The 24,871-nt window shown below is 43.6% G+C and overlaps 2 protein-coding genes across 6 annotated transcripts; one reads left to right on the plus strand and one right to left on the minus strand.

The window, feature by feature from the left end:
* Nucleotides 1-194: 194 nt before the first annotated feature.
* On the minus strand, nt 195-11,615 carry LOC103182169 (phenazine biosynthesis-like domain-containing protein 1). Of its 3 annotated transcripts, XM_007899051.2 has the most exons (9): nt 9,652-9,776; nt 8,691-8,790; nt 6,533-6,631; nt 5,032-5,141; nt 4,565-4,594; nt 2,595-2,683; nt 1,974-2,152; nt 894-956; nt 195-812 (listed from the first exon to the last, which is right to left on the minus strand). In XM_007899051.2, exons 1-9 carry the CDS (start codon nt 9,733-9,735, stop codon nt 691-693), a joined length of 876 nt encoding a protein of 291 aa, XP_007897242.2. In that variant the 5' UTR covers nt 9,736-9,776; the 3' UTR covers nt 195-690. The 3 variants fall into 3 exon arrangements, with proteins under 3 accessions (XP_007897242.2, XP_042192541.1, XP_007897243.2); XM_042336607.1 differs by lacking the exons at nt 8,691-8,790; nt 9,652-9,776 and adding an exon at nt 11,543-11,615; XM_007899052.2 differs by lacking the exon at nt 4,565-4,594.
* Nucleotides 10,972-22,910, plus strand: LOC103182175 (heterogeneous nuclear ribonucleoprotein H3 (2H9)). Of its 3 annotated transcripts, none has more exons than XM_042336606.1 (11): nt 10,972-11,072; nt 13,142-13,297; nt 15,688-15,831; nt 16,424-16,562; nt 17,595-17,779; nt 18,133-18,216; nt 18,922-19,037; nt 19,157-19,292; nt 20,211-20,279; nt 20,369-20,446; nt 21,920-22,910. In XM_042336606.1, exons 3-11 carry the CDS (start codon nt 15,711-15,713, stop codon nt 22,054-22,056), a joined length of 1,065 nt encoding a protein of 354 aa, XP_042192540.1. In that variant the 5' UTR covers nt 10,972-11,072; nt 13,142-13,297; nt 15,688-15,710; the 3' UTR covers nt 22,057-22,910. The 3 variants fall into 3 exon arrangements, with proteins under 3 accessions (XP_042192540.1, XP_042192538.1, XP_042192539.1); XM_042336604.1 differs by lacking the exon at nt 10,972-11,072 and adding an exon at nt 11,079-11,279; XM_042336605.1 differs by lacking the exon at nt 10,972-11,072 and adding an exon at nt 11,079-11,279 and having other exon boundaries at nt 20,369-20,461; nt 21,920-21,987.
* Nucleotides 22,911-24,871: the final 1,961 nt, after the last annotated feature.

Below are 24,871 nucleotides of genomic sequence, written 5' to 3' on the forward strand. Positions count from 1 at the left end.
AATCGCAAAATACGCAGCCTCTACACTTTATAGTGTATCCAATGAAGCGCTTTGAGACATCCTCCTGGAGTGAAAGGCATTGCATCAAATACAATAATTAATTACACAGGCTCCATACTAATGCTTAAAAGCAGTTTATTTTTTTCACTTTTTCTTCTTCAATTTTCTCTTGTCTCCTGAAAACTTTTCTTCTCTAATTCTTTTTTTCTTCTATTGAAAACTTCAGCAGGTATTATCAGTGTGTGACCTTTGATGGTGACTGTTAGTCCATTTGACCAACAGGGGGCATCACAGCCAAGCCCAATCTTATCTGCCATACACATGCACACACCTTTCAACAGTCTAGTGTTTGGATAGCAATCGGGAGCAGAGAAATCTGGCTGATTTTTCCTGCTTCCTAACCCAAGGATTACAAAGTCTAATTGTAGTTCCAACTACTTTCTTGGCTGTCAGTTAACAGCACAGACCTTCCTAAGCAAACACAGCAAATGTGTAAATGTTTGGTAGCTGCAAAATGTTTTTTTAAGATGATTTCCAGCACCTGAGATTTTCACTGTGACTAATGCAGAATGTTCCCCCTATAATTTCCCCTGAAAAGATTAACAACCCGAGTGGTATTTATACCATGTGTAGGACACGACTGCTTGCAGATTATCCAGGCACATGCATCAGCACGTTCAAAATGGTCAATTAAGACTCTGACAAGATGAGGCTTCCATGGAGAACAATCAGTGCAGTGCCAGCTATATCCACTCGTCCACCCTCTTTCACCGAGATCTTCAGACTGCCTCCTCGTTTGGAGCATTGATAAGCTGTCAAAAAAAATTGCAAGCTTTTAACAAACGTTCATTTGCATTTCTAGTTTATTGGACAATTACAAACCATCTTCTTACCTAACATCTCTCTCTTGCCAAGTTGTTCCGTCCAGTAGCTGGCCAGAACTGTGTGCGCGGAGCCTGTGGAAGAACAGCGTTGGGAACTTTAGAATCTTAGAAAGTCACAGCACAGTCTGCAAGGCTTTCAGAGAAAGGTGTTCATTCAGTTCCCTGCCCTATCCCCATATCCCTTCAAGCCTTTATCTATCATGTACCTGTCAATGTCTTCTTGAAACCCACACTTACTTGGCAGGTAACCCCCGCCACCCTCCGATTGTCAGAAGTGGTGGGTGCCCATATCTGTTGGAATCTGGCCAGACAGTGTAGACCATACATAATCAATTTGTTTCAGCAGCTGTGGACCACATGTACAATGTGGGAGGAAATTTCGAACATCACAACTGGGATATGATCAGGCAGCAAGTAGATCCAGGTCACCAGATGATAGGATTGTGAGGAGCCGTGTCCATCAGGTAAGAGATCCAAAAGACAGGATTTGGGGTATTGGGAGTTTGACTAGAGTCTTCTCAAACCCACACTTCTGTCCAAAAATGAGTGGTGCTAAGAGAAACACAATAAATGCTTCAAACTCTTGCTGCCCACCCCCCTGCTAGTACATATCAAACGTAGGGTTACATTTCTACCATCTGTCCATCTTGAGGTAGATACAGTGCAGGAAGCTGAATTCTCTTTCTCTTATTTTGTTGGAGATTGAAGGTTTGATTGGACAGAATAGAATCCAAGCAGAATCCCTGGGTCATGTTCCCACTTCTCTCTCAGGTGGTCCATCAGAGATGTTTATATGAATAGGCATGCATTGGGTTGTAGTCAATAGTTTGTTGGCATGATCGTGTTTGGTGTGGAATCTTTTTAACTATACTAGTATAACCACCATTTATACATTAGAGTGCAGCGATGCATTGAATGCCGCCTTCGCCCCAGAATCCAGCTTGTACTGCTGTGCGAAACACAGTTAATTCACTTTACAATACATTCTATGAAGCTCTTTGAGACTTCTCAACAACGTGATAAGGCGCTATATCAAATGCAAGGAATAGTATTATGTACATCTGACAGACAGGAGGTCAGTGAGCTTACCTGTCACGGGATCCTCAGGAATTCCATTCCATGGAGAAAAATATCTTGAGTAAAGGTCATAGCCTCTTGTACTAATGTTCGGTGTTCCTTTAAGTGTTAGAATAAGGCCCTTCACCATACCACTATTCTCTGCCTGAAGCAGACGGTTGGGATCCACTTGAAGTGTTTCTAGCACAGTCCTGAGTTTAAAAATAAAAGGTTTTTTTAAAGGAAAAAGCTATTATATTAATGGTAAATAATACCTTCTCCCCCCGACCTCTGCGACCTCTTAACTCTTACCATCCAGGTCGCTTCCTCCACTCAGCAGGTTCCGGCATGCTTTATGTTCCCTGCCTCACCTGCCCCACCATTGGTGGGTGGGCCTTCTGCCACTCTGCCCCCACCCTCTGGAACTCCATCCCGCAGTCCCTTCGCCTCACTCCCTCCCTTGCTTCCTTCAAAATCCATCTCAAGACCCTCCTCTTTGACCGTGCTTCTGATCACCTTGCTTCCCCCTCTGCCCTCCATCCTCCCCAATCCTGTCACCCAGCTTGGGTCCAAAACTCTGTCTGTCCAGCGCCTTGGGACGTCCTCCCGACATGAAAGGTGCTATACAAATGTAATTTTGTTGTAGACATCAACCTTTCATAGGCGTCGTTAAGACGAACGAGAAGTTTCTTTGTCTTAGATGAGTAGTGAATGTCTTGTATGTTGAGGTCACCCACTGCTCCCTGGAAGAAGAATCACAGAATTTTAAAGGAATTTACATCGCAGAAGGAGGCCATTCAGCCCATCAAATCTGTACTGGCTCTCAGAGCAAGGTGTTCATTCTTAATAATAATAATCCTTGTATTTGATATAGCACCTTATCACGTCTTCGAGCTGTCTCAAAGTGCTTCACAGAATATACTGTAAAGTGAATTGACTATATTTTGTGGGCGAAACGTGGCAGGCAATTGCGCATAGCAGTGTCCCACAAGCAATTGTGGATTGAATGACCAAGTTATTATTTTTTAATTTTTTTTGAATGGATTATTACCCCCGGAAAAGCGATCAGCCAATCGACTAACAGCTGGGTTCCTACTTACTGCTAGGTAAACAGAAGCATGTGGAGCAAGGAAATTTGCCTATTGTTTCGCCCTGCCTTGCCAAATCCTCATATCCCATCAAGCCTCTATCTTCCCTATACCGTCTACTTCCCTCTTGAAAACCATAATAGACTGCCACCTTACTTGATGGGACATTCCATGTCCAAACAAAATCTAAGCTCTCTTCATTTTTCTTGTGACCATCTTATAACTGTCCTGTAGTAACTGACTCCCATAATGTCTTCTATTCTAGTGCGGTCATTATATAACAAGAAAGTAGGATTCCGGTCTGATATTTCATCTTTGCCTCAAGGATTCTGAGCCAAGTGTTGCTATTTTCTTTCTATAAAAGTTTAGAACTTTTACAACTTGCTGTTCTGTCTCACGGGATGAGGGCAACTCTTCCCTGGAGCTCCTACTTTTATATTCTTTTACTTGCCCATAGTCAGGGTTTGTCCTGCCTTTGTTGTATTATTTCTGCCAAATGGCCAACAAGTTCTTTTTTTAAAAAAAAAGCTTTACCCAATTGTGAACAATCCCTTTGCTCTTGTCAATGGCTCCTGATGCTTTGTAATCTTGACTTGACCACTCAGGTGCTCTGACATGTGAATAGTAAGACTAACCTGGCACTGCAGCTTTGGATAAAGTCCAGGCCTTTTGCTCAGAGAAACAACTTGACAGAATTACAGATGTATTGAAATTGACTGTCATTCCCATGGGCTGTTTAATCTGCCTGCTCATGTAGAGGTTTAAGAACCCATTACACTAATGGAAAATAAAAGGCTGTTTGAGCCTTTCACGGCTGTTTGTTAAATGCTTTTGTGAATTGACGGGTGTGTTCGCCTAAAAAATACAGTCAATACATTCTACAGTAAAATCATATGAAGCACTTCGAGCTGGTTTAACGACATACGGAGCTATATCAAATGCAACAATTGTTATTATAAAAGGGAATTTCTCCCAGTGACTTGACCAACAATCCCTCCAATTAATTATCATTGTTGCCTAGGAAAACAGTCACTATACTTGACAATAGTTGCTTGTGAGGTATTTTGAGACATTTCAGTGTAACTTGGTATCAATCTTAATTTCTGCAGACTTCGGGAACGCATCTTAAAGTGCTTGACAGAATATACGATACTGTGATAGTGTAAAGTGTGTATTTTATAGGTGAATACAGCATTAAATTTGTGCCCAGCAATGATCCCATTATCAGCCATGAAGCGAGTGATCAATTTTATCGGGGGATTGTTGGCCGGTCCACTGGGAGGGAGAAAACTCCCTTTTCTTTTCGAATAGGATCTGTGAGCCCAACTCCAAAATTTCCACCTATACAAGAGAGCCAATTGAATATTCTCCAACGCCTTCACAGTTGGCAGAAATAGAATTCAGGTTGGAGGGGGCTCGGCAACCTCTGATGTTCTGGTCATGGCCTCATGCGTACAATTGTGGAATTACCTTGTATATGGAGTATTTCATGCTAATGGAAAGTTTACTTGGTACTCAACACACAAACAAACTTACCTTTATTAACTCTTTTATTTCTTTTTCATCCTGTTTAGAGGGGGCAGGGGGTGAGAAATGTGGAGAAAAATTAGCTGGCAAAACAAAATTCGGTACATCTTAAATGCCTGAAAGGATAAGCGCTCTGGGATGGTACCCTGGGTGAAAGACACTATAAAAATGCATGTTCTTGACGATAAAGAGCACACATTGTAAAAGACAGTTACAAACTTGAAACACTAAAAAGATTTTTTTTATATATTCCTGGGTTCCCAGGGGAGCTCTTCTGAGAATAGCTAAAGTATAGTATGGATTGAGTAGATTAAATGCAGAGTGAAAGCTCTTTCTAGTTTTTGATATATGTCTGGCATGGGGAAAATCAATGCTGACAAAAATAGAAAAGTGCAAAGCAGAACAATTACCGAAAGACATTAAATTTAAATGTTTTAAATAAGACTTGCAAAGAGCCAATATAAGTTGTCTCTGACCTGCACAGTGGTACGGTTGAGTGGGAAGTCCAGCACTATATCACTGCCTGCCTGTCTGGCATGTAACTCCCCACTTAATGTTTCAAAGGTAAGAACAGCATTTGAATTCTCTATTAGTAGAAGAGAAATGTGTGTTTATTATATGCTTTCATTAATGGACACTTTATATTAGCGCAGAATGGAATTTGAGATAGGAAGGGGTCTCCTTGGAGCTGAACTGGCTCTAAGGTGATGTGCCTTACCCCCTTACCCTTACCCCCCCAACCCCAGCTCGGGTCTGAAATGCTGTACTCTGTCCAGCGCCTTGGGACGTCCTCCCGACCTGAAAGGCGCTATACAAATGTAATCTTGTTGTTGTTGTTTTGCAATGAAATGTTGGAATCAAGTCAGCCGGTTCCTGAGCCTGGCAGGTCCACAGTACTCCAGGGCACTGCTGATGACAGCATAGACAACCCTGGCTCGTCGGCAGGATCTGGAAAGGCAGACCAGTTACTGAGGGCAGGGAGTCATTCTACTCAGCTCCTGTTAACCCAGAAAGCCAAAGCCCTAACTGGTAGGGTGGTGCAGCAGGAAAGCTTGCCAGACAGCGATATTAATGGCAAGCTATGCGGTTTTAGCTGGTTAGACTCCAGCAGTTAACCCAACTCACACTCTGGGGTCCCCAAGCCTTGGATTTTGCCACTTGTGCCTAATACTTTCTGGAACTAGGTAAGCAGGATGAGTCCCTCCATCAACAACAACAAGATTCCATTTATAAAGCGCCTTTCACGTCAGGAGGACGTCCCAAGGCGCTGCACAGTTGGGTCATGACCCGAGCAGGGGGGAAATGGTCAGGGTGAGGGGAGGGAAGGGAGGGAGCGAGGAGAGGGGGAAATGGTCAGGGTGAGGGGAGGGAAGGGAGGGAGCGAGGAGAGGGGGAAATGGTCAGGGTGAGGGGAAGGAAGGGAGGGAGCGAGGAGGGGGAAGAGAGTCGAGAGGGGAGCTGAAGGCTCGGTCAAAGAGAAAGGTTTTGAGACCGGCCTTGAAGGAGGAGAGGGAGGAAGCAAGGCGAAGGCACTGGGGGATGGAGTTCCAGAGCCTGGGGGCTGAGAGGCTGAAGGCCCGACCACCGATGGTAGGGCAATTGGGGCGGGGGACGTGGAGCAGACCGGAGCCGGAGGAACGGAGGGTACGGGCAGGTAGGTAGGGGGATAGTAGGTTGGAGAGGTAGGAGGGAGCGAGGCCGTGAATGGCCTTGTAGGTGAGGATGAGGATCTTGAAATCAATCCTCTGGGGGATGGGGAGCCAGTGGAGGCGAGCGAGGGTGGGAGTGATGTGGTCCCGAAGCCTGGTGCGGGATAGTACACGAGCTGCAGAGTTCTGAATGACAAGGAGAGAGTGTGCATTCTATCTATCTCTGGCTGCTGCGTTTCGTCCACAAAATATACAGTTACTCCAGTTATATTAAAATGCAAGGATTCATTGATTAATAATTGGAGGAGGAAATTAAATTATCTCTTACTTTTTATTTGGAAAAGCACCTTGGCAGCAGCTAAGGTAGCGTGTCCACACAGGGGAACCTCGTTTGTCGGTGTGAACCACCTCAGGCTAAACCGGGAACCTACAGAAACAAAGAAACAAAGCTTCAGAAACATAGTGAGTGACAAAGAGCGTTCCTCTGGGCTTGATGAGTTTCTCTGATGAGCTAATGACTCCAGCAGACCACTTTTCGTGAGCACAGACACACACACTGGTCAGTGATCAAAAGCAGGATATATTTTTTCTCACCCATTCTAAAATAATAATCCTTGCATTTGATATAGCACCTTATCATATCAATCTCAAAGCGCATCACAGAGTATCTTGTAAAGTGAATTGACTGGTTTGTGGGCGAAACACGGCAGCCAATCGCGAACAACAGTATCCCACAAACAGTCGTGGATTGAGTGACCAAATTATTTTTTTTAAATAAAAAGTTTGAATGGATTACTACCACCGGAATTACCCCTTACTTGCTGCTGGGTAAACAGGCGTGTGGAGTAAGGATATGGAATACCTGCATTAGTTTACATCAGCCAACTCGACAGATGCCAGGGAACGAACCTGGTTTTTACTGCTCAGTGTGGCCAATGTGGTGCCTGAACCACTGAGGATACCCACTGCTTCCATATTACTGTTGGTGTTCTAGTGAGACAGTGGCAGGATAGGCTGAGCAGTATTAGGTGTCAGTTTGGCTCAGTTGATAGCACTCACCTCAGGTACAGAAGGTTGTGAGTTTAAACCCAATGTCAGGACTTGGATTCTGAGTCTAGGCTGACACTGCAGTACAGGGAGAACGCTACATTTTCAAAGGTGCCGTCTTTAACACATTAAATCGAGGTCCTGCCTGCCTGTTCTTCAGGTGGATCCTGTGACATTTTTTGCTGGTTTCCTGGCCAACAATACACTTTTAACCGGTCATTCATTTCACAGTTACTTGTGAGTCCTCATTGTGCATTGGACGGCTTTGTTTGCTTACGTATTTCAGGTGTTGTACTTGACAGCTGTTACTGTAAAGGTGCTCTAAAATTGAAACTTCTACTCACGTTTATGCTGGAAGTACATTGAGGGAAATTGTAGTGCTGAGGTGAACTTACTGAGCATAGACCAACCATCCATGACTGTGGGACACTGCTGTGCGCAATTCGCTGCCGCGTTTCACCCACAAAATATACAATCAATTCACTTTACATTATATTCTATGAAGTGCTTTGAGATGTCTCAAAGATGTGATAAGGCAAAATATGAAATGCAAGGATTATTATTATCCACGCCTGGGGCCTCTGTAGCTCAGATTTTGAGCAGAGGCAGTGGGAGTGGCTTTAGCAGCTGATTCATCAGCAGAGCCAGAGTAAGTTAGGTGCTGGAACCCTAGCAACCACTGCCCATACTTTGCGTTACAAGTTGCCCTGTTGGGTGAAGCAAGGTAATTCATTATTGAAGCACATTCCTCTTGTGCTACACAGTTAACTTGTCCCTTTAAATGAAACTGCATTGACATAATTGGTAAATGCGTGTCGTTATACTGACCGAAAACCATGAGGTTGTAATGTTGCACAATAGTTACCTTATCTGTACTGGATTAATTTTTAATGATTATTGGAAAACTGTGCTCTGGGTTTGAGGATAGCTTTTTCCATGAATTACAAAGATCCTGCAGCTTTGGAAAGGATTGTTATTTTGTATTGCCAGTTGTTTTTAGTGTGTTTAGCTATTGTTATTATTATTGTAATATTATGTAGCAATGTTTTTTATTCTCTATGAAGAGTTTTTATACTATTATCCCAGTGGTAGGACTAAGGAGATTGTTGTGTGTGTTTTTCCCCATTTGGCAAATCTATGAAATCCTGTGTGTGTATTCCCAGGGAAAGAGGTGAGGGGAGAATAATAATAATCCTTGCATTTAATATAGTGCCTTTCACGTCATCGAGACCTTTCAAAGTGCTTCAAGGGATAAAATGAATTTCGTAAAACACTCGAAGATACTAACATTGTGTTTTTTATTTGAACTTTGTCGTCTATTTGATGAAAAAGCCTGGGTTAGAATTTGCATTTCTTGTTATTAGTGCAGCTGATGCTGTACCTTTCTCATTATTTCCCTGTGATCCTGTCTCTCTTGTGCTACACAATGGTTTGCTTACTGTTGCCGAAGGTGTCCTCTAGCTTGAGCGTCCTGATGAAAGCTGTTTCTGACAAGTTCATCTCTGTGGCAATGTTCTGATGCCATTCCTCAGACACAGGCTTAAAAAACAAAGTTGAAAGTCTCTAGTTCTTTCTCTTGTTAAGTATATAGATAAGACCAATGTCAGAATCTTGTTTCTCACTCAAATGATGATTACTCTGTGAGTGTACACTCAATTGTACTATTACTATTAATAATAATCATTGCTTTTGATATTGAACCGTTCATGTCCGGAGGAAACCCCAAAGTTTTTCCGCCTTTTGTGGAATTATTTTAAACCCGTTTTTGTCTCCAAATAATAATAATAATCCTTGCATTTGATATAGCTCCTTTTATGTCGTTGAGATGTCTCAAACCATTTCACAGGATATACTGTACCGTAAAGTGAATTGATTGTGTATTTTGTGGGCAAAGCGCGGCAGCCAATTGCGCTCAGCAATGTCCCAGAAACAGCAATGAAGTGAACGACCAATTTTATTTGGGGGATTGCTTGATAGGAGAAACTGCCCATCCCCTCCAGCTCAGGGTAAGGTGGCCAATTATAGTATCTAGGGAGTATCTGGGAGACAGTGGAAGTAGAAAATGTTGTTTGTATCAAGAACAAAATTACATAGATTTCTGCAAGAAAATAATATCTTGGGATGCAGCATATAGTTTGGAACAAGACATGTCAAGCGACTGCCAGAAGGGTGGAAGGCGAACTAGATGGACCTTGTTCTCCTTTTACCTAGCAATTCTTATGTTCTTATGAGAGATCAGAATCTCAGAAGAGAATTTGCAATTTCTGCCCTGTGTGACCCAGTGCGGCAGCAATTTGGCCATTGAGGTAAAATGCTTAGATTTGGTAATGGAGGAGAATGGCAGTAACAGCAGGGACTATTTGTTGAAGACAGTTTTGGGATTTACTAAATTAAACTCACGTTATCCAGCAGGCAGACAGCAGCGGGATTTCCACAGAAAGCTTTGCTTGTGAACGTGTCCACAGTGAATATAGGGATCTGCATTGAGGTCTCTTCTGTGCCACATCAGATTAAAACTTGTTACTGAGCGGGGAAGAGGTTCAAATGTCCCCTGTTTTAGGTACATCAAGCAAATTATTCTCTAAACGGGTTAATATTTAACTTTATTAAAGTTATAGATCAGTTTGTCATCAGAAAGCATGGAAAACCTGGGCTCTCGGCTGCAGAGGTTGGATCACACTGTCTTTATTTCTGGTTGCATGACCTCTGGTATAGTGACCATCTTCTGGGCCATATGTTCATTCTATTTATTAATATTCCCTACTCTTGTGTGTTGTGGAGTGTAGTTAGTTGGCCCTCGTAATCTGTGGTCTCTGCTTGATCCGCACATCGTGATACAATAATGACACAATGTACAGATCTGCCTCCGCAGGAAAGGCTGCATTTTGAACATTTCACACATCACAAGTTCACCGCAAAACACTGTCACTACACTTTACAATAAATCCTGTGAAGCTTCTTTGAGATGTCCTGACATGAAAGGCGCTGTATCAAATGCAAGGATTTTTATTATTATTATTATTACTACCCGATCAGACGCCCCTAAATAATTAGTCTACATCAGCACACGCTACACTTACTTTGCCTGGTTGGAACTGGCCCAAATTCACCATAGCCCCGATTGGTAGATAAAATATGCATTCCTCCGAAGTACAACTCCAGTTGTAAACTACATTATTGCACAATTCCCAAGGAGTAAAAATGAGAGCTCAAATTTTTCATTTACCAAAATTGGTTGAAGAGCCCGAGGCAAACTCTTTGTCGGTACTCAACTGTGCCTCACGCCAAACTCTTAACTTACTTTACTTTTGAGCATTTAACGCCGTAAAGGAATAAATCATATCGGGACCTCGACTTAACGTCTCGTCTGAAGGACCGCACCTCTGCGCTCCCCCAGCACTGCATCGGAAAGTCAGCCCAGACTGTGAGCTCAAAGTGCCAACATAGCGGTTTGAACCCACAACCTTCTTGGCTCCGAGGTGAGAGTGCGAGGGCCTGAGCCTGGGCCTGAGTGACTAATAATAATACTGAACATGGTTTGGAGATGATGGGATGTGTATGTATGAGAGGGAGTGGGTATTGGGTATGGAGTGGATTATCATGGGGGGGGGGGGGGGCGAGAGGGTTGGGTTGCTATGGGTTATGGGGGGAGGGCACGGTCTGGTTGTCATGGGTTACGGGGCGAGGCCTGGGCTGCGATAGGTTGCTGGGACAGGGGGCGTGGCCCGCTCAGAGTGACGAGCGGGCTCGCGCGGTTGCTCGCGAGACGCGGCGCTGGATTGGGCGGGCGGCAGTTGGACGCCATTATAACGGAGCCTGCGGTAAGGGACGGGCGAGCGTTCAGCCGGAGCCGGGGCCTTGGAGTCGGCACAAATCCGGAAATCTTGTTCTTCTTGTACCATCGCAGGCGGTTATCGCTCCAAATCTCGCTCAGCCGGCGCTCTGCTTACTTGTTTTAGTCATGCTTAAGGCGGACAGCCCGAGCGAGGGATCACCGACCGGGTTAGGCCCGGTGGCGCAGGTCGACGGTAAACATCGCACAAAACACGGTTATCTTTTTCACAGCGACGGGTTTCGGTGCCGCGCCCGAGCCGCTCTCACACCGTCTGGGTTCGGTGTGTGGAGGAGGGTCGCGGGCTGGAGGGCGTGCGGCGAAAGCCGAGCGGCCTCGTGGTCCAGTCTTCATCTCTTCCCCCCCCCCCCGCCCCCCCTTTTGTTGGCGCGGTTTATAACCGCCGCCAGAGGGTCTCTTTCTCCCCCCCCCTCCCCACACACACACGCACACACTTACCACATACACACACACACACACAAGGCTGTAGTGACTTCATATTAGGGAGGCAGGAGGTTATCTCGCGTGAAGGAGCCCGAAGCGCGGGGTTGAGAGCCGCCGTCTCTCAGTTGCCGACCTCCGGCTCGCGCGCATCCTACTGGCCGCCATTTTGAGAACGGGCGCCTGTAATGGCGGAGGCTGGGCATGGGGCGGGAGAGGCCCGGGGCGCTGTGTTTTTTTTTCTCTCTCAACCCGGTTACCATAAAACTAAAACGTAGGCGCTGAAAAGCCATGATAGTACAGGAAAAGGACTGACCGAGCTTGTTGGCATCCACGTTGAAAGGAGCTTTCTTTTATGGCTTAGATATTGTCCAGAATAGGGACGGGTTTGATAATAATACTACTTTCGATAATAATCGTACTCAAAATAATACTTGCATTTGATATAGTGCTTTATCGTGTTGCGTCATCTCAAAGCGCTTCATAGAATATACTGCAAAGTTATCTACTGTGTGTTTGTGGGTGCGCACAGCTGCCTGATGGGTGGAAGGAAGCCTTTGACATCTGACTGGTCTAGGATTCTGGGAGAAAACTCATCGCAAGATCCTTATGGATCTGTATCGCTTTGTTATTGAAAACAGAATGTTCTTTTAACAACAAATTTTCTGCTCTTTGGACGCGAGTCCCATCTTGTGTTCGTGCAGCTTTATGGGCAGCACAATTGCTCGACTGCTTTCAGACACTACACCGGAGGTCGGCAACTTCTCTTCCTCTAGCTTTCCGCCTTGCCATTTCCTTCCCCATTTTCAGGTCTTCCTGTTCGACCGTGCCTAAGGTCACCTTTGGCTCGGCATGCTCTGTCACTGTCAAGTGCTTTGGGATGCTGCCCTGCGTGAGGAGTGCTATTTAAATGCAAGTTTCTGTTGGTGGCATTTGAGGATATTTGGAGCTGAAGGATTTTGTTGATCACGGTACATGTTTTCATTGTCTCTTTGTGATCATTGTGAGAAGGGCATTTTGAACTAAGATGTACTCACTATTGGTGTGATGCCAAGACGATGAGTTATGACTGGAATAGGAATACTAGATATACTACTTTTACACCGGCAGTTATGTGAGATTCATTGTAATTTCTATAAAACAAATTGACCCATCACTGAAGCCAGGTATTGAGATAGGATTATATCAGGCGAGTTCATTTTACAGATGCCACTTCTGACCATCTGAAATGTGCCACATTTCACATTCAATTGACTAAAACGCCGACAACACCAGTGAGCCATCCTTATTGGAAAGTGCAATATAACCTTGTCCTATCGGAATGGTAAGGTTTCAGGAGGCATACTTCAAGAAATCACCTGCTACTTCGGTGTGAATTTGTAATTCCAGTATTTTTCTACAAATGCAGATAAAGAGCCAGAGATGTCTACAAAGGAGGAAGATTTTGTTGTACGAGTCCGTGGTCTACCATGGTCATGTACACCAGAAGAAGTTATTCGTTTTTTCTCAGGTGCTTGTTCTGTATGTTTGTAATTAATTTGAGCAGCTGCTGTGTAAAATGCACTTTTATCTAATTTTTATGTGATTATAGAATTTTCCCATTGTGTTTATCTCTAGAATGTGATATTGTGAACGGATCTTCTGGAGTGCGATTCACAACAACAAAGGGCGTCCGTCCAAGTGGAGAAGCCTACGTTGAACTAGAGACAGCTGAAGACTTCAAAAAAGCTTTAGCGAAAGACCGGAAGTATTTGGGACATCGTTACATAGAGGGTAGGTAAAATTCTTCTGTCTTTTATGCACTCGGGCTGTATTTCAACAGCTGAAGAAGATACCTAGTCTTATACCATGTGGATTACTTACGAACTTACAGGGGCAAAGTTGAAAAATTGTAATTGAAATGTGACAGTTTCTTTTGGGAGTAGATTTGTCCACCTGGCTACCCATCACCTTCCCCAAATAGTCCGTTGACTTGTGATGGTATCTAAAACTCTGAATCACTTTTAATATTCTGTAGGTGACTCGGAATTTTTCTAGGATTCTGATTGCTTTGAAAAAAGTCATTGCTATATTTAATACCTTTTTGACAAAAGTGCATGTCATTGTTGATGAACAGAAAACAAAGGCTGATGAAGTTTGATTCATACATTACCTGTGGCTGATGGAAAATGAGGCATGTGCCTTCTGATTTGAGATTAAAGAATTGATATGCTGCTTTCAATCCAGTGAAGCAAGGTCAGTAGGTTGATTGAAGTTACCTAATGTGACATAACTGACCACAGGCAGTTATTTAACTTTTGCAAATAATTTGGCTTTTTTTTAATACAGTTGAAGTTTGGGAAACAGCAACTAAAATAGAGAGAGAGGCTGAATTCTGGGACTAGAATTGGGACTTATTGAGGTATAATAATAATCCTTGCATTTGATAGAGCGCTTTTCACGTCTTCTCGACATCTCAAAGCGCTTCACAGAATAGACTGTAAAGTGAATTGATTGTATATTTGTGGGGGAAACGCGGCAGCCAATCGCGCACAGCAGTCGTGGATTGAAAATGACCAATTTATTATGTTTTATTTTGGAGGGATTATTATTAGGCGTGTGGAGTAAGGAAACTTGCCCAAGGTTTTGCCCTGCCTGGAATTGAACCCAGGTGTCTTGCTTGCAAGGCGAGTGCTCTAACCACTGAGCTACAGGACTCCACATGCACAGAGATGTCTAATGCAGACGTTGTACTGGTTGAGAGGGAGATTGCTAGGTAGACATGTTTGTTTAAGTTGAGAGAAGGAATGGGCTGGTGTCTTCATGACTATTCTTGATGGAAGACATTTTTGGAGAGTATTATATAGGATGTCCACAAAGTCCTGTTAGCCCCCTTGTTTTTTTTATATACGCAGTGCACTGACCAACAACTGAAGCATGTGGAAGAATGATGATAATTGTACTTAATTGTATTCAGTACTGTATTTAGTTGTGAGTGAGCGCCATCATTTTCATGGCAGATAATGATCCTTCGCCATGCTCGGTGCAACATCTTCCATAACATGGTGAAGTGAGGAGGCGAAATGCATCTCTTGACAGCATGTTTCAGCTCCTCCACAGTCTTCTTTCGCTGTTTTGTAACGGGGTAACAAGTATGTTGTCCCTTGTCTTACAATAACCACCTGCACTGTTTTCATATCAGCAAAGGGAACCAGGTTCCATTATGCGGATATCAGACTTGAAATGAAGAAGAGATGTCCAGCGATGGGAACAGGCTTCAAAAAAATGTAGGACTCCTTCATAGTCTTGTAACGCTGTTTTGTAACTCACCATATCAGCAACTTAGATTTATATAGTGCCATTCCCACGCGATAGAGGTTTGGAGCGTTGTTTCCTTGATGGAGCACAAGAAAGGGCTCATAAAGTACTTGATGTAACCTAGACGATAGTGACCACGAGCAGGTGAAGAGATGTGAGGATGCAAATTCAAATGCCCTTGACCAATCGACAGACTGCGCTGTGTAATGATGTGAAGAGCAATATCATCCAGCAGAACAAAATTGCCATCTGCTAATGCTGGGGCAGGGCATTTGGAGGAACCGGCACCTGGATACCACCTGCTGAATCTGAGCACAATAATGTACTGAGAGAAGACTATGCTGGAGAATTTGTCCTGGGCACGTAGAGAGATGGATTGAAAGTTCTGCTTGCTCCCAAACCATACCTACATCTCCAAGAAACACCCTGAATGAAGCCTTTATTTGCTCTTGCCAACTTGTTTCTCTGGGAAGCAGGTTGCACACTCAGTTTGATTTTGATACCTGGCTGGCGAAAAAAAAAAACTTCCAAACTTGTCCACTATTCTAATTCAGGATTTGCTGACACACTTTTGAGAGTGGTACCCGAACTGTCTTTGTTCTTTTAGTGTTTATCACCCAAATGCATAATGTGTAAGTGGTTTAAGTACCCGCACAAAATTGTACCCCCACTCCAAGGATATAGCATGAATGATCTGGTCTTGTTAATCTCTGGAGCTGGAGTTCCCAAATCCTTGACTTGGAGTTCGTTGTCGTGCCAATGAAAAATAAAAAGTGGTTGGAGAGCAGTGTTTCAGGTTATAAAGGGATTTGCATGGTCTATTTAAATGTTAAATCCTTAAATGTTGGTAATTTGTGTGTTTTTAGTTTTCAAGTCAAACAGCAGTGAGATGGATTGGGTACTAAAACACAGCGGTCCAAACCACCCAGAGCCCGTTGAGGACGGGACAGTGCGACTCCGTGGACTTCCATTTGGTTGCAGCAAGGAAGAAATTGTTCAGTTTTTCTCAGGTACCTTTTACCTGCTTATGTTTGGTATACTATATTAGTTTTGATTTGTGTAGATATTGAGAGCATGAACAATGTAAATTAAGCAACATTGACAAGCTGTTGAATCATTCACATGGCAAGAACCAAGTTTGTCCTAATTTTCTGAGATTTTGACTTTTTTTGGTAATTTTAACGTGAAAGGTGTTTAGAATGTAAATTGGAAGCCCAACAAAATAAAACTTATTCCAAGTGTAATTTTGAATTTTATCTGAGGCTGGATTCAAAGTACTGACTATAGAAATCATTTTTAAATTTACTGCCATATACCAGAGCGATATAATTGATAAAGTAAGTTTCCAAATGTATAGATCTATTTTTGATTGATTTAAACCACACTTTTTAACAGTATGAAAGATGGGGGGGTTGTTGACTATAGCTGTTCTTTGTAACTGTGTGAAGTGTAAATAGTTCTATCAGTACATTTTTGATATGTGGTAAATGGGTGACTGGGCTTTTAACTTTTCTAGATGACGTTTAAGTATTGTTAAATTTGGGAATTGTGCATCATTTAATATTGTTCCCCTTGATGGGGTTATTTGTCCTTGGGTTAAAGGGTTGGAAATCGTGCCAAATGGGATAACTTTGCCGATGGACTACCAGGGGAGAAGCACAGGGGAGGCCTTCGTGCAGTTTGCTTCAAAGGAGATAGCAGAAAAAGCACTGGGGAAACACAAGGAAAGAATAGGGCACAGGTGGGGATGGACAGACGGGTTGGTTATTCATCTTAAAGTCGAGTTTAAAGCACTGGGCAACGTTAAATAACATTTTTTTGAGGTTGGGACTACACACTGATCTTGCACTCAGTTAAGAACATTTTGAGACTAATCATGGTATCTCTACAAGCTTTTCTATAATTCTGAGATGTCCCAGTAAAAGTTTGTGTCTTGCCTTAGTTCTGTATTTTAAACGTGTTAATATGTGTGATTAGAAAATAACATTTGTGGATTTGAGAAACTCCAGCAAATCTGAGCGTACTGGTCTTACGTGAAAGGTCTCATAACCATCTCAAATGTGTAATCGGGTATGATTCTGGGACACCCAATCTCCATTCCTGTGCCTGTTTGGGAGTCACATTCATACACCTGTCTAAACCTGTGTTTTGAGGTGATCATGAGTTCTTTTGAATTAGTGTTATAGTGGCTATTAAAGTTTGTGGCCACTTTCCCCCCTCCAGCCCTTGCTCACTTGTCTATCGTCACCAGTAACATTGTTTTCTCACATGGTTGTGCCACTTTGCTCCCCTTTCCGGGGGGTGTTACTTTCACAGTCATGTGCCCCCTTTTGGGGCTGTCTTTCACTCCTGAGTTCCCTATCCCCAGGAGGCTGTCTGTTGCCCCTTGCTTTCTCGTTCTGCAGATCAGTGGAAGCCCAAGATGAAGGTTAATAATCATGCTTAGATTTTAATTACGTCTATGAAGAATGTAAGTGTCGTGTAATATATTTTAAATATTGATTTGATTTTACTGGTCTGTAAATTGACTTGGTATCTGAGCACTAATGGAATTACTGGTTCAATCAGAGAAGATGTTGCAAAGAAAACCTCAAATCAACAGCTTCATACACTGTACCACAAGTTATATGACAATAACTTCATTTGATGTGGAAATGTATTCAAAATGAGTAGTCTTGTGTTGAGTCATAAATTGCTGTGTAGTGTGGATTACTTAATTGCTTTTCAAAAAACTATAACTTCTGCATGTTAACAGTAAATTGTTGTGATTTAGATACATTGAGATCTTCAAAAGCAGCAGGAGTGAGGTCAGAGCATACTATGATCCACCGAAAAGGCTGATGGGGCAACGACCAGGTCCATATGATCGGCCAACGGGGCGGAGTGGTTACCTTGGCGGACTTCCCAGGGGTAGTGTTTATGACCGGATGCGCCGTGGAGGAGGTGGATACGGTGGTGGTAAGTTGGCAACACAAAATATATTCTGACCTTATGTACATAACATATTGTAAGTTATGCTTGGGAGGTCATCTACTTTAAACTGTTTTAGACCTGCTCTGTTAATTGTTTGCCAAAGATAAAGTAGGTTCTTGTGTGTAGGGTGATGTTCTGACTTGCAAATTGAATGTTAATGGATGATTTGTATTTACTAACTTTTTCTTGGCAAACGAGTAGTTTACTTGAGGCAATGTGAACGTTGCTGGGTTTTCCGTTCAAAGTGGTAACCTCTAGGAAGAAGAACTCTGTAGGTGACATAGTTGTTGAGTTTTGCAGGGTTGATTTGAAGCTGATGTTGATTTCTTGCTGTTCAGGTTATGGTGGATATGATGACTACAATGGATACAATGACAATTATGGCTATGGCAATGATGGATATGATGGAGCAGGCATGAGAGGTGTGTGTTTTTTCACAAGGAAAAAGATCTGTTCCTTGTCATTTTTGTTCATACAACTGATTCAGAACTTCTCACTGCTCATATCCTCACCCCTATCATACTGCACACCATCTGCATCTTTTTTCCAAGATCCTCACGCTTGCTTGCAGATGACATCATGTCCTAACACCTACCTACCTACCTTTCCTTACAACCTCATTTCTCTACCTGCTTTCTTCACTCAGACTTTCTGCACGTCCCTCGATGCCTCCATTCCACCATCAGTGGCGGGCTTTCAGCTGCTATGTCAACCTTTGGAACTCCCTGTCTCAGTCCCTCCAACTTCTCCCATTTACCCACTTTACGAATGTTACTAAGGTCTACTTCTTGGCTCAGAGACAAACTCTGCCGTTGTTCAGCGCCCCAACAGTACTCGTGTGAATGGAGCTAAATGAATGCAAGCTATTTTTATTGATTTGGAGAAGGAGCTACTTGAGGAATAGTTTATGGAATCATAGAATGTTGCAGCACAGAAACAAACCACTTGGCCCGATTAAATCTTTCTCCGCATGACGTACCTACACTAAGTGTACTCTGCTCCTGTTTAATCCCTATCATCCTTCACTATTCCTTGCAAGGCCATAAATTAGTAGCGTTAAATTCTTGTTGTCTAACGATGGGAAGTAGACGTTCTTGCATCTGAAATATTTTCCTTTTCTTTAAAAGGTATGGGCAACCATGGGTATGGGGGAGCCGGAGATGCAAGTTCTGGCTTCCTCAGTGGTCACTTTGTCCACATGCGTGGCCTCCCTTTCCGGGCATCTGAAGATGACATTGCACATGTAAGTTACTGTTCTAAACTAGCCAGCATTCTGTGCCGATTGTTTTTTGTTCTCTTCACTAAATTAATAAATCAAATGTGTTTCAGCACAGAAGTAAGATGAGTCTGTTTTTTATATAGTTTTTCTCACCGCTCAATCCGCTGAGAATACACCTTGAATACGGAGCTGATGGCCGTGCAACCGGGGAGGCAGATGTAGAGTTTGCAACCCATGAAGATGCAGTGGCTGCCATGGCTAAAGACAAAGCTCACATGCGTAAGTCAGTTCTCCTTCAAAAAAAATTGGGGTGGGGGGGCATCTTCACAGCAAGCTTGTCTTTGTTTAGGCCATGTTTCAGTCTGATGCTGGTTTTAGGAAGTGACTTGCGTGTAGATCTGGCGACCTCGGATCTGTCGCTTTCTGTGCTAAATTCGAATTCAAGATCCTCATTCTCACCTACAAGGCCATTCATTCATGGCCTTGCACCCTCCTACCTCTCCGACCTACTATCCCCCTACTTAGCTGCCCGTACCCTCGGTTCCGCTGGCTCCGGTCTGCTCCACACACCCCGCCCTAACCGCCCTACCATTGGTGGCTGGGCTTTCAGCCTCTCAGCCCCTAGGCTCTGGAACTCCATCCCCCAGTGCCTTCGCCTTGCTTCCTCCATTTCCTCCTTCAAAGCCGATCTAAAGACCTTTCTCTTCAGCTCTCCTCTCGACTCTACTCCCTCCTCGCTCCCTCCCTTTCTTCCCTCACCCTGACCATTTCCCCCCTGCTCGGGTCCCGACCCAACTATCAAGCACCTTGGGATGTCCTCCCGACGTGAAAGGCGCTCTATAAATGCAATCTTCTTGTTGTAAATGGCCAGCAATTGGGAATTGGGCCACTGCTGATGTTATTTCCTACCTTACACATATGTGGCCCAGATTGAGTATTTTGTACATGTAGTGGGATTTCTGGGGCTGAGGTTAAAGCCCTTTAATCTCTGGGTGATGTATGCTTGGGGCCCGTTTAGCCTAATTAGTAGTGTTACTGCTAATTGCTGGTGAAAATGTACCATTGAGTTTGGGCAAACAAGTAATATGAGCTGAGCAGCTGGAAGGAGAATCGTTTTGGTTTGTATGTACTGTTTCCAAATCCCTGGCATTGATCCATCAATAATAATTCATCTTGTTTTTCATTTCTCTCTGTTAGAACATCGATACATTGAGTTGTTCTTGAATTCAACTGCTGGAGGTTCAGGCATGGGCAGCTATGGACACGGTATGAGTGGTTATTTGTGCAAATAAAGTTATTTTTGTAATGTGAATTGACCTGTAACTAATCTCTTGCACATTTCCATCTGCCTGCAGCTGGCCAAGGAGGGTATGGCTCCAGTGGCCAGGGTAGCTATGGTGGCTACGGCGGCCAAGGTGGTATGGGGGGATATGGTGAGTAAAATTACGGTGAGTCTGTTTTTTTGGGTTTATAATAAACCATTTTTTCAGTATTTGATTATCATGTGTAACACTTTTGAGTGCTTGATTGTGATTGTTATAACTCACCGGACCGCTCCTTCCACTCAGCAAACAATGTCCCACTAACATGTCTCCTGCCCTATCCACCCCAGCAAGCTTTCAGCCGTTAAGCCCCTCTGCAGTACATCCCTCCAACTCATTCAAAGTGTCATAACCCACCCTCCCCCTGGCTTGGGTATCCAGCCAGCAGTGTAAAGGTGCTTTGAGACATCCTCCTGGTGTGAAAGGCACTGTGTAAATATGTGTTGTGTACTTTCTGTTTGTAACATGCATTTGTTGTATCTTGACTGTTACACTTTAGGAGAGACATTGAATTATAGTCCGTTACAATGTTTGTGTGACTTAATTATTAGCTAAACTCAATAATTTTAGTAGTCAATTGTACCTCTGCAAATGTTTGCTTGGTGTACTGTTGGCTTCAGCGCACTTGCTGCCTATTTAGTTTTAAAGTGGTTTGGTTTGCCAAGGAACTAGAGACTTCCAGACGTGTTTTGGTTAGGGTGACTCCAGCTCCCACTCACAATTTAGTTAATCTGAAGTCATGAATTTTTTACCGTCAGTTGGGTGTCTGACAAATACAGCAACCCATTACCATGTATAAAAGTGTCCTGGAGGGCACTTCCTTTCTGGAGGAACACTCCTGCTTACAAAATTCCAAAGAGTGTTGGGTACATGTTGGCAACGGCCAAGGCTTGGGATTCCAGAGTGTTCACTGGGGTACAACTTGGACTTTAACCAGCTAAAACTGTATATCTTGCCATTGAGAACATTGTCTGGCAAGTTTTCCTGCTGCTTGACCAGTGAGATCCACACTACTCATTTAGGCTTTGGCTTGCAGGGTTAACAGGGACTGAGTGGGAAGAATCCCTGTCCCCAGTGGTTGGTCTGCCTTTCCAAGTCCTATCAGGCTGGCTGGCCTCATAAGCAGTGCCGAGGAATACTGTCCCTGCCCAGCTTGGGAACTGGACCAGAGACTGCCACTGAGGGTTCATTCAAATCTAACATTCTTTGCTATTGATTTCAGAGCAGCTCATAATTGGGCTCAGCTGGAGGTATCAGGGTGGGAGACAGGTCCCTTTCAGATCATCATTGCCCATTTGTGTGAAGGGGGATGAGGATGCGTAACATGGGTTGATGGTGGGGAAGAGGAGGAATGGGTAGCACAGGTAGCAATGGTTGATGAGGCAGTGGAGGATGGTACCAGTAAGTGAATTATGTAGTCTTTTCTGTGCAGCAGTGCAGTTGTGAAGGAAGCACTGACCCTGTTATGTATGTATTATGTTTCTTCACCTTGGATAGATTTATTTGTACCTGCTGTGGCCTGTTCCTTCTACAGTTTAAACCTGAATTGTCTTAAACCATAATGGCTGTGTTCCTTTATTCCAGGTCGCTACGGAGGGAGCAGTGGCAGTGGAGGTGGCGGCTACTTCAGTGGTTCTAGTCACGGAGGAATGGGGATGGGCAGCATGGGGGGAGGGGTGGGCAGCAGTGGGTGGCGAGGCAGTGGAGGGTGGTACCAGTAAGCCGATTCTGCAATCTTTTTATGTGCAGTACAGTTGTGAAGCAAACACTGACCCCGTTGGTAATTTTGGAGGCGTTTTCAAAATGTGTTTTATATTCTCAAGAACTTGGTAGTTCAAAGTCAGCAATATTCTGGTTCTATTTCTATAACTGGTTCCGCAGTACTAAGATTTTACGATAGTTACGATTTGTGCCACTTGTGATAATGTTCATTCTAGATTTGGCTTTTTTTTAAGTGTTTTAATATCTGGATATTTTGTTCCTGTGCTTTTATTTTTCAAATGTTTTTTTTCTTTCCCCCCCCCCCCCCCCTATCCCATCCCCTTAATGACTGACTAAAATAAACCCTTTCTGGAAAACAAGCTGTTGGAGTGGTTGGACTTTTGTCAGTTCTGCAACATTTAGTCAACCAACTGTTTTTAGGAAATTTACTGGTGAGGTCTGAGTTAAGGCCTCGTCCAGATACACGCTGCCACTCAAATACATGGAGATGCTGATCAGTAGGGCTACTTAATGGCACCTCTGCTTAGTATATTATGTTTGGGGGGTTATTTAAGAAAAGCAGATTCTCAAATTGACATATCAAAAGGTGTAGAAATAGTTACAGCTACTATAACCGCAGGGCCAACTTTTGATTTTTATAGCTTGTTGTAACAGATGGAGATTCCGTTGCTCGACTTGTTGATGTCTGATAAAGGTGTATATTTTTCATTCACCCCTCCATGCTGTGATTTCCTCGTTTGTGCAGCATGTGCGACCTCTGTCATGCTTCTGTATTCGATGAACAGTTAATTCTGACAATATAGGCAATTATCTGATGCAGATTTATTTTAAATAAAAGTTTGTTTCACTTCCATTGCTTTGTGTTTAAATGTGAAGTTGTGAATCTATAAATGAGCTAACTGGCTCAGATTGTAACTGCATTCCTTGTGCACTGGGATGCATTCCTTGCTGTCCTCGGACAAGATGTTAAAGATCTTTACCATCTTGCCTGTTCGTGTAATGCTCAGTGCTGTCCGCACTGCCAAAGAGGGTGAAATCTAGAAACGCAAGTCTAGAACAGAAACGATCCTGGCCAATTTTAGCCTTCCAAACCCTTGGGCCTGAGGCCAGTTGTACCATCCCAACTTGTATCAACTTGGTTTGAACCTGCAGACGTCTGGTCTCTGTCATATAGTGTTGCTTTCAATGGATTGGCTGGGAATTGGATTGAACTGCACACCGTCAATAGGCTGTGCAATTGCCCATTAGCAAAGGGCCATTTTTCCCTGCAGAAGTTTCCAACCCAAGACTGCAGCATCTTGAGCGGCTTCTCTGACATCCACTCATGTTTTACATTGCTTCTTCCCTCCACAGAGACAGCACTGCCATCTCGAGGCCACCACTGTATTTCGCTGCCCTTTTGTACAATAATACTTTATTCAAGATATGTTCTGGATTTCTGCTGCGGTGTAACTCACCTCCAGCTTGGGAATGTGTTTTAACAGCAGAAATGGCAAGTTTCAACCCACAACTTACCTCTCATCCAGAACAGCACTCTGGAGATCCAAGCACTCAAAAGCATCTACTTGCTCAACAATTTCATTCAATAGATACTTCTTGTCAGTCTTCAAAGAAAAACTCGCTGCTGGCTTTCCTATATTGCCTGGGTCACAGACACAAGCTATGTACTGGAAGGTAACAAGAAAGCACTTTTTCATGTGTACTGTCTTTCTGCCCATATTTTTCCAAATAAATTACTTCTTGTACGACAGTCTGTTATAGTTGCTTCTCTTAAACCTGTACTCTTGATCAGTCTATTTAATACTTGCAGAAAGAAGTCACATTTAGTAATATCTCAGTGGACATGTACATTTGAAATACATAAATCTTTACAAAATGATTGCAAAGATTGGAATGGCAGCAACAACAGCTCGCACTTATATAGTCCCCTCCAAGTGTCTCAGAGCCCTTAACAGTGGAGAAGCCTGACTCTGAGCTGGTGGGTGGGGGAGCGGCGGTGGGAGGTGCCCATAAGCACAGTTGAAGAGGAAGGTTTTCAGGAGGGACTTGAAAAGGGAGGGAGGAGGTAGGGGAGGTGCCAGGAAGTGAAGAGATTTGAACATGAGTGTGAGGATCTTGAAATTGATCTGATCGGTGATGGGGAGCCAGTGGAGCCTGGCCAGAACTGGTGCGGGTACGGAGTTTGGTCCAGGTCAGTATGCGGGCGGCAAAGTTCTGAATGAACTGGATCTTTTGAATGGTGGAACTGGGGAAACCGTTGAGTGAGTTTGAGTAATCCAAATAATAATAATAATAATAATAATCCTTGCATTTGATAAAGCGCTTTTCACGTCGGGAGGACGTCCCAAAGCGCTTCACAGAACACACTGTAAAGTGAATTGACTATATTTGTGGGCGAACGCGGCAGCCAATTGCGCACAGCAATGTCCCACAAACAGTCATGGATGGAAAATGACCAATTTATTATTGTTTTTGGTTTTTTGAGGGATTATTATTAGGCTCTGTGTGGAGTAAGGAAACTTGCCCAAGGTTTCGCCCTGTCTGGAATTGAACTCAGGTCTCTCGCTTGCAAAGCGAGTGCTCTAACCACTGAGCTACAGGACTCCACAAGAGGAGGTGACAAACGCATGCATGAGGGTTTCGGCCTCATTTGGGGTAAAGTAGTCAGAGGTGGAAGAAAGCGTTCCTGGTCAGGGACCAGATGTGGGCAAGGAAAGACTGCTGTGGGTCGGACCGGATACCTAGATTGCGCATTGGTTCGGTGAGTCTGAGGGAGAGCCCAGGGAGGTTGAGGAGTTTAGATCTGCAGGAGCG

The sequence above is a fragment of the Callorhinchus milii genome, unplaced genomic scaffold (assembly GCF_018977255.1).
Source record: "Callorhinchus milii isolate IMCB2004 unplaced genomic scaffold, IMCB_Cmil_1.0 Scaffold7, whole genome shotgun sequence".
In the NCBI taxonomy this organism is placed as follows: Eukaryota; Metazoa; Chordata; class Chondrichthyes; order Chimaeriformes; family Callorhinchidae; genus Callorhinchus; species Callorhinchus milii.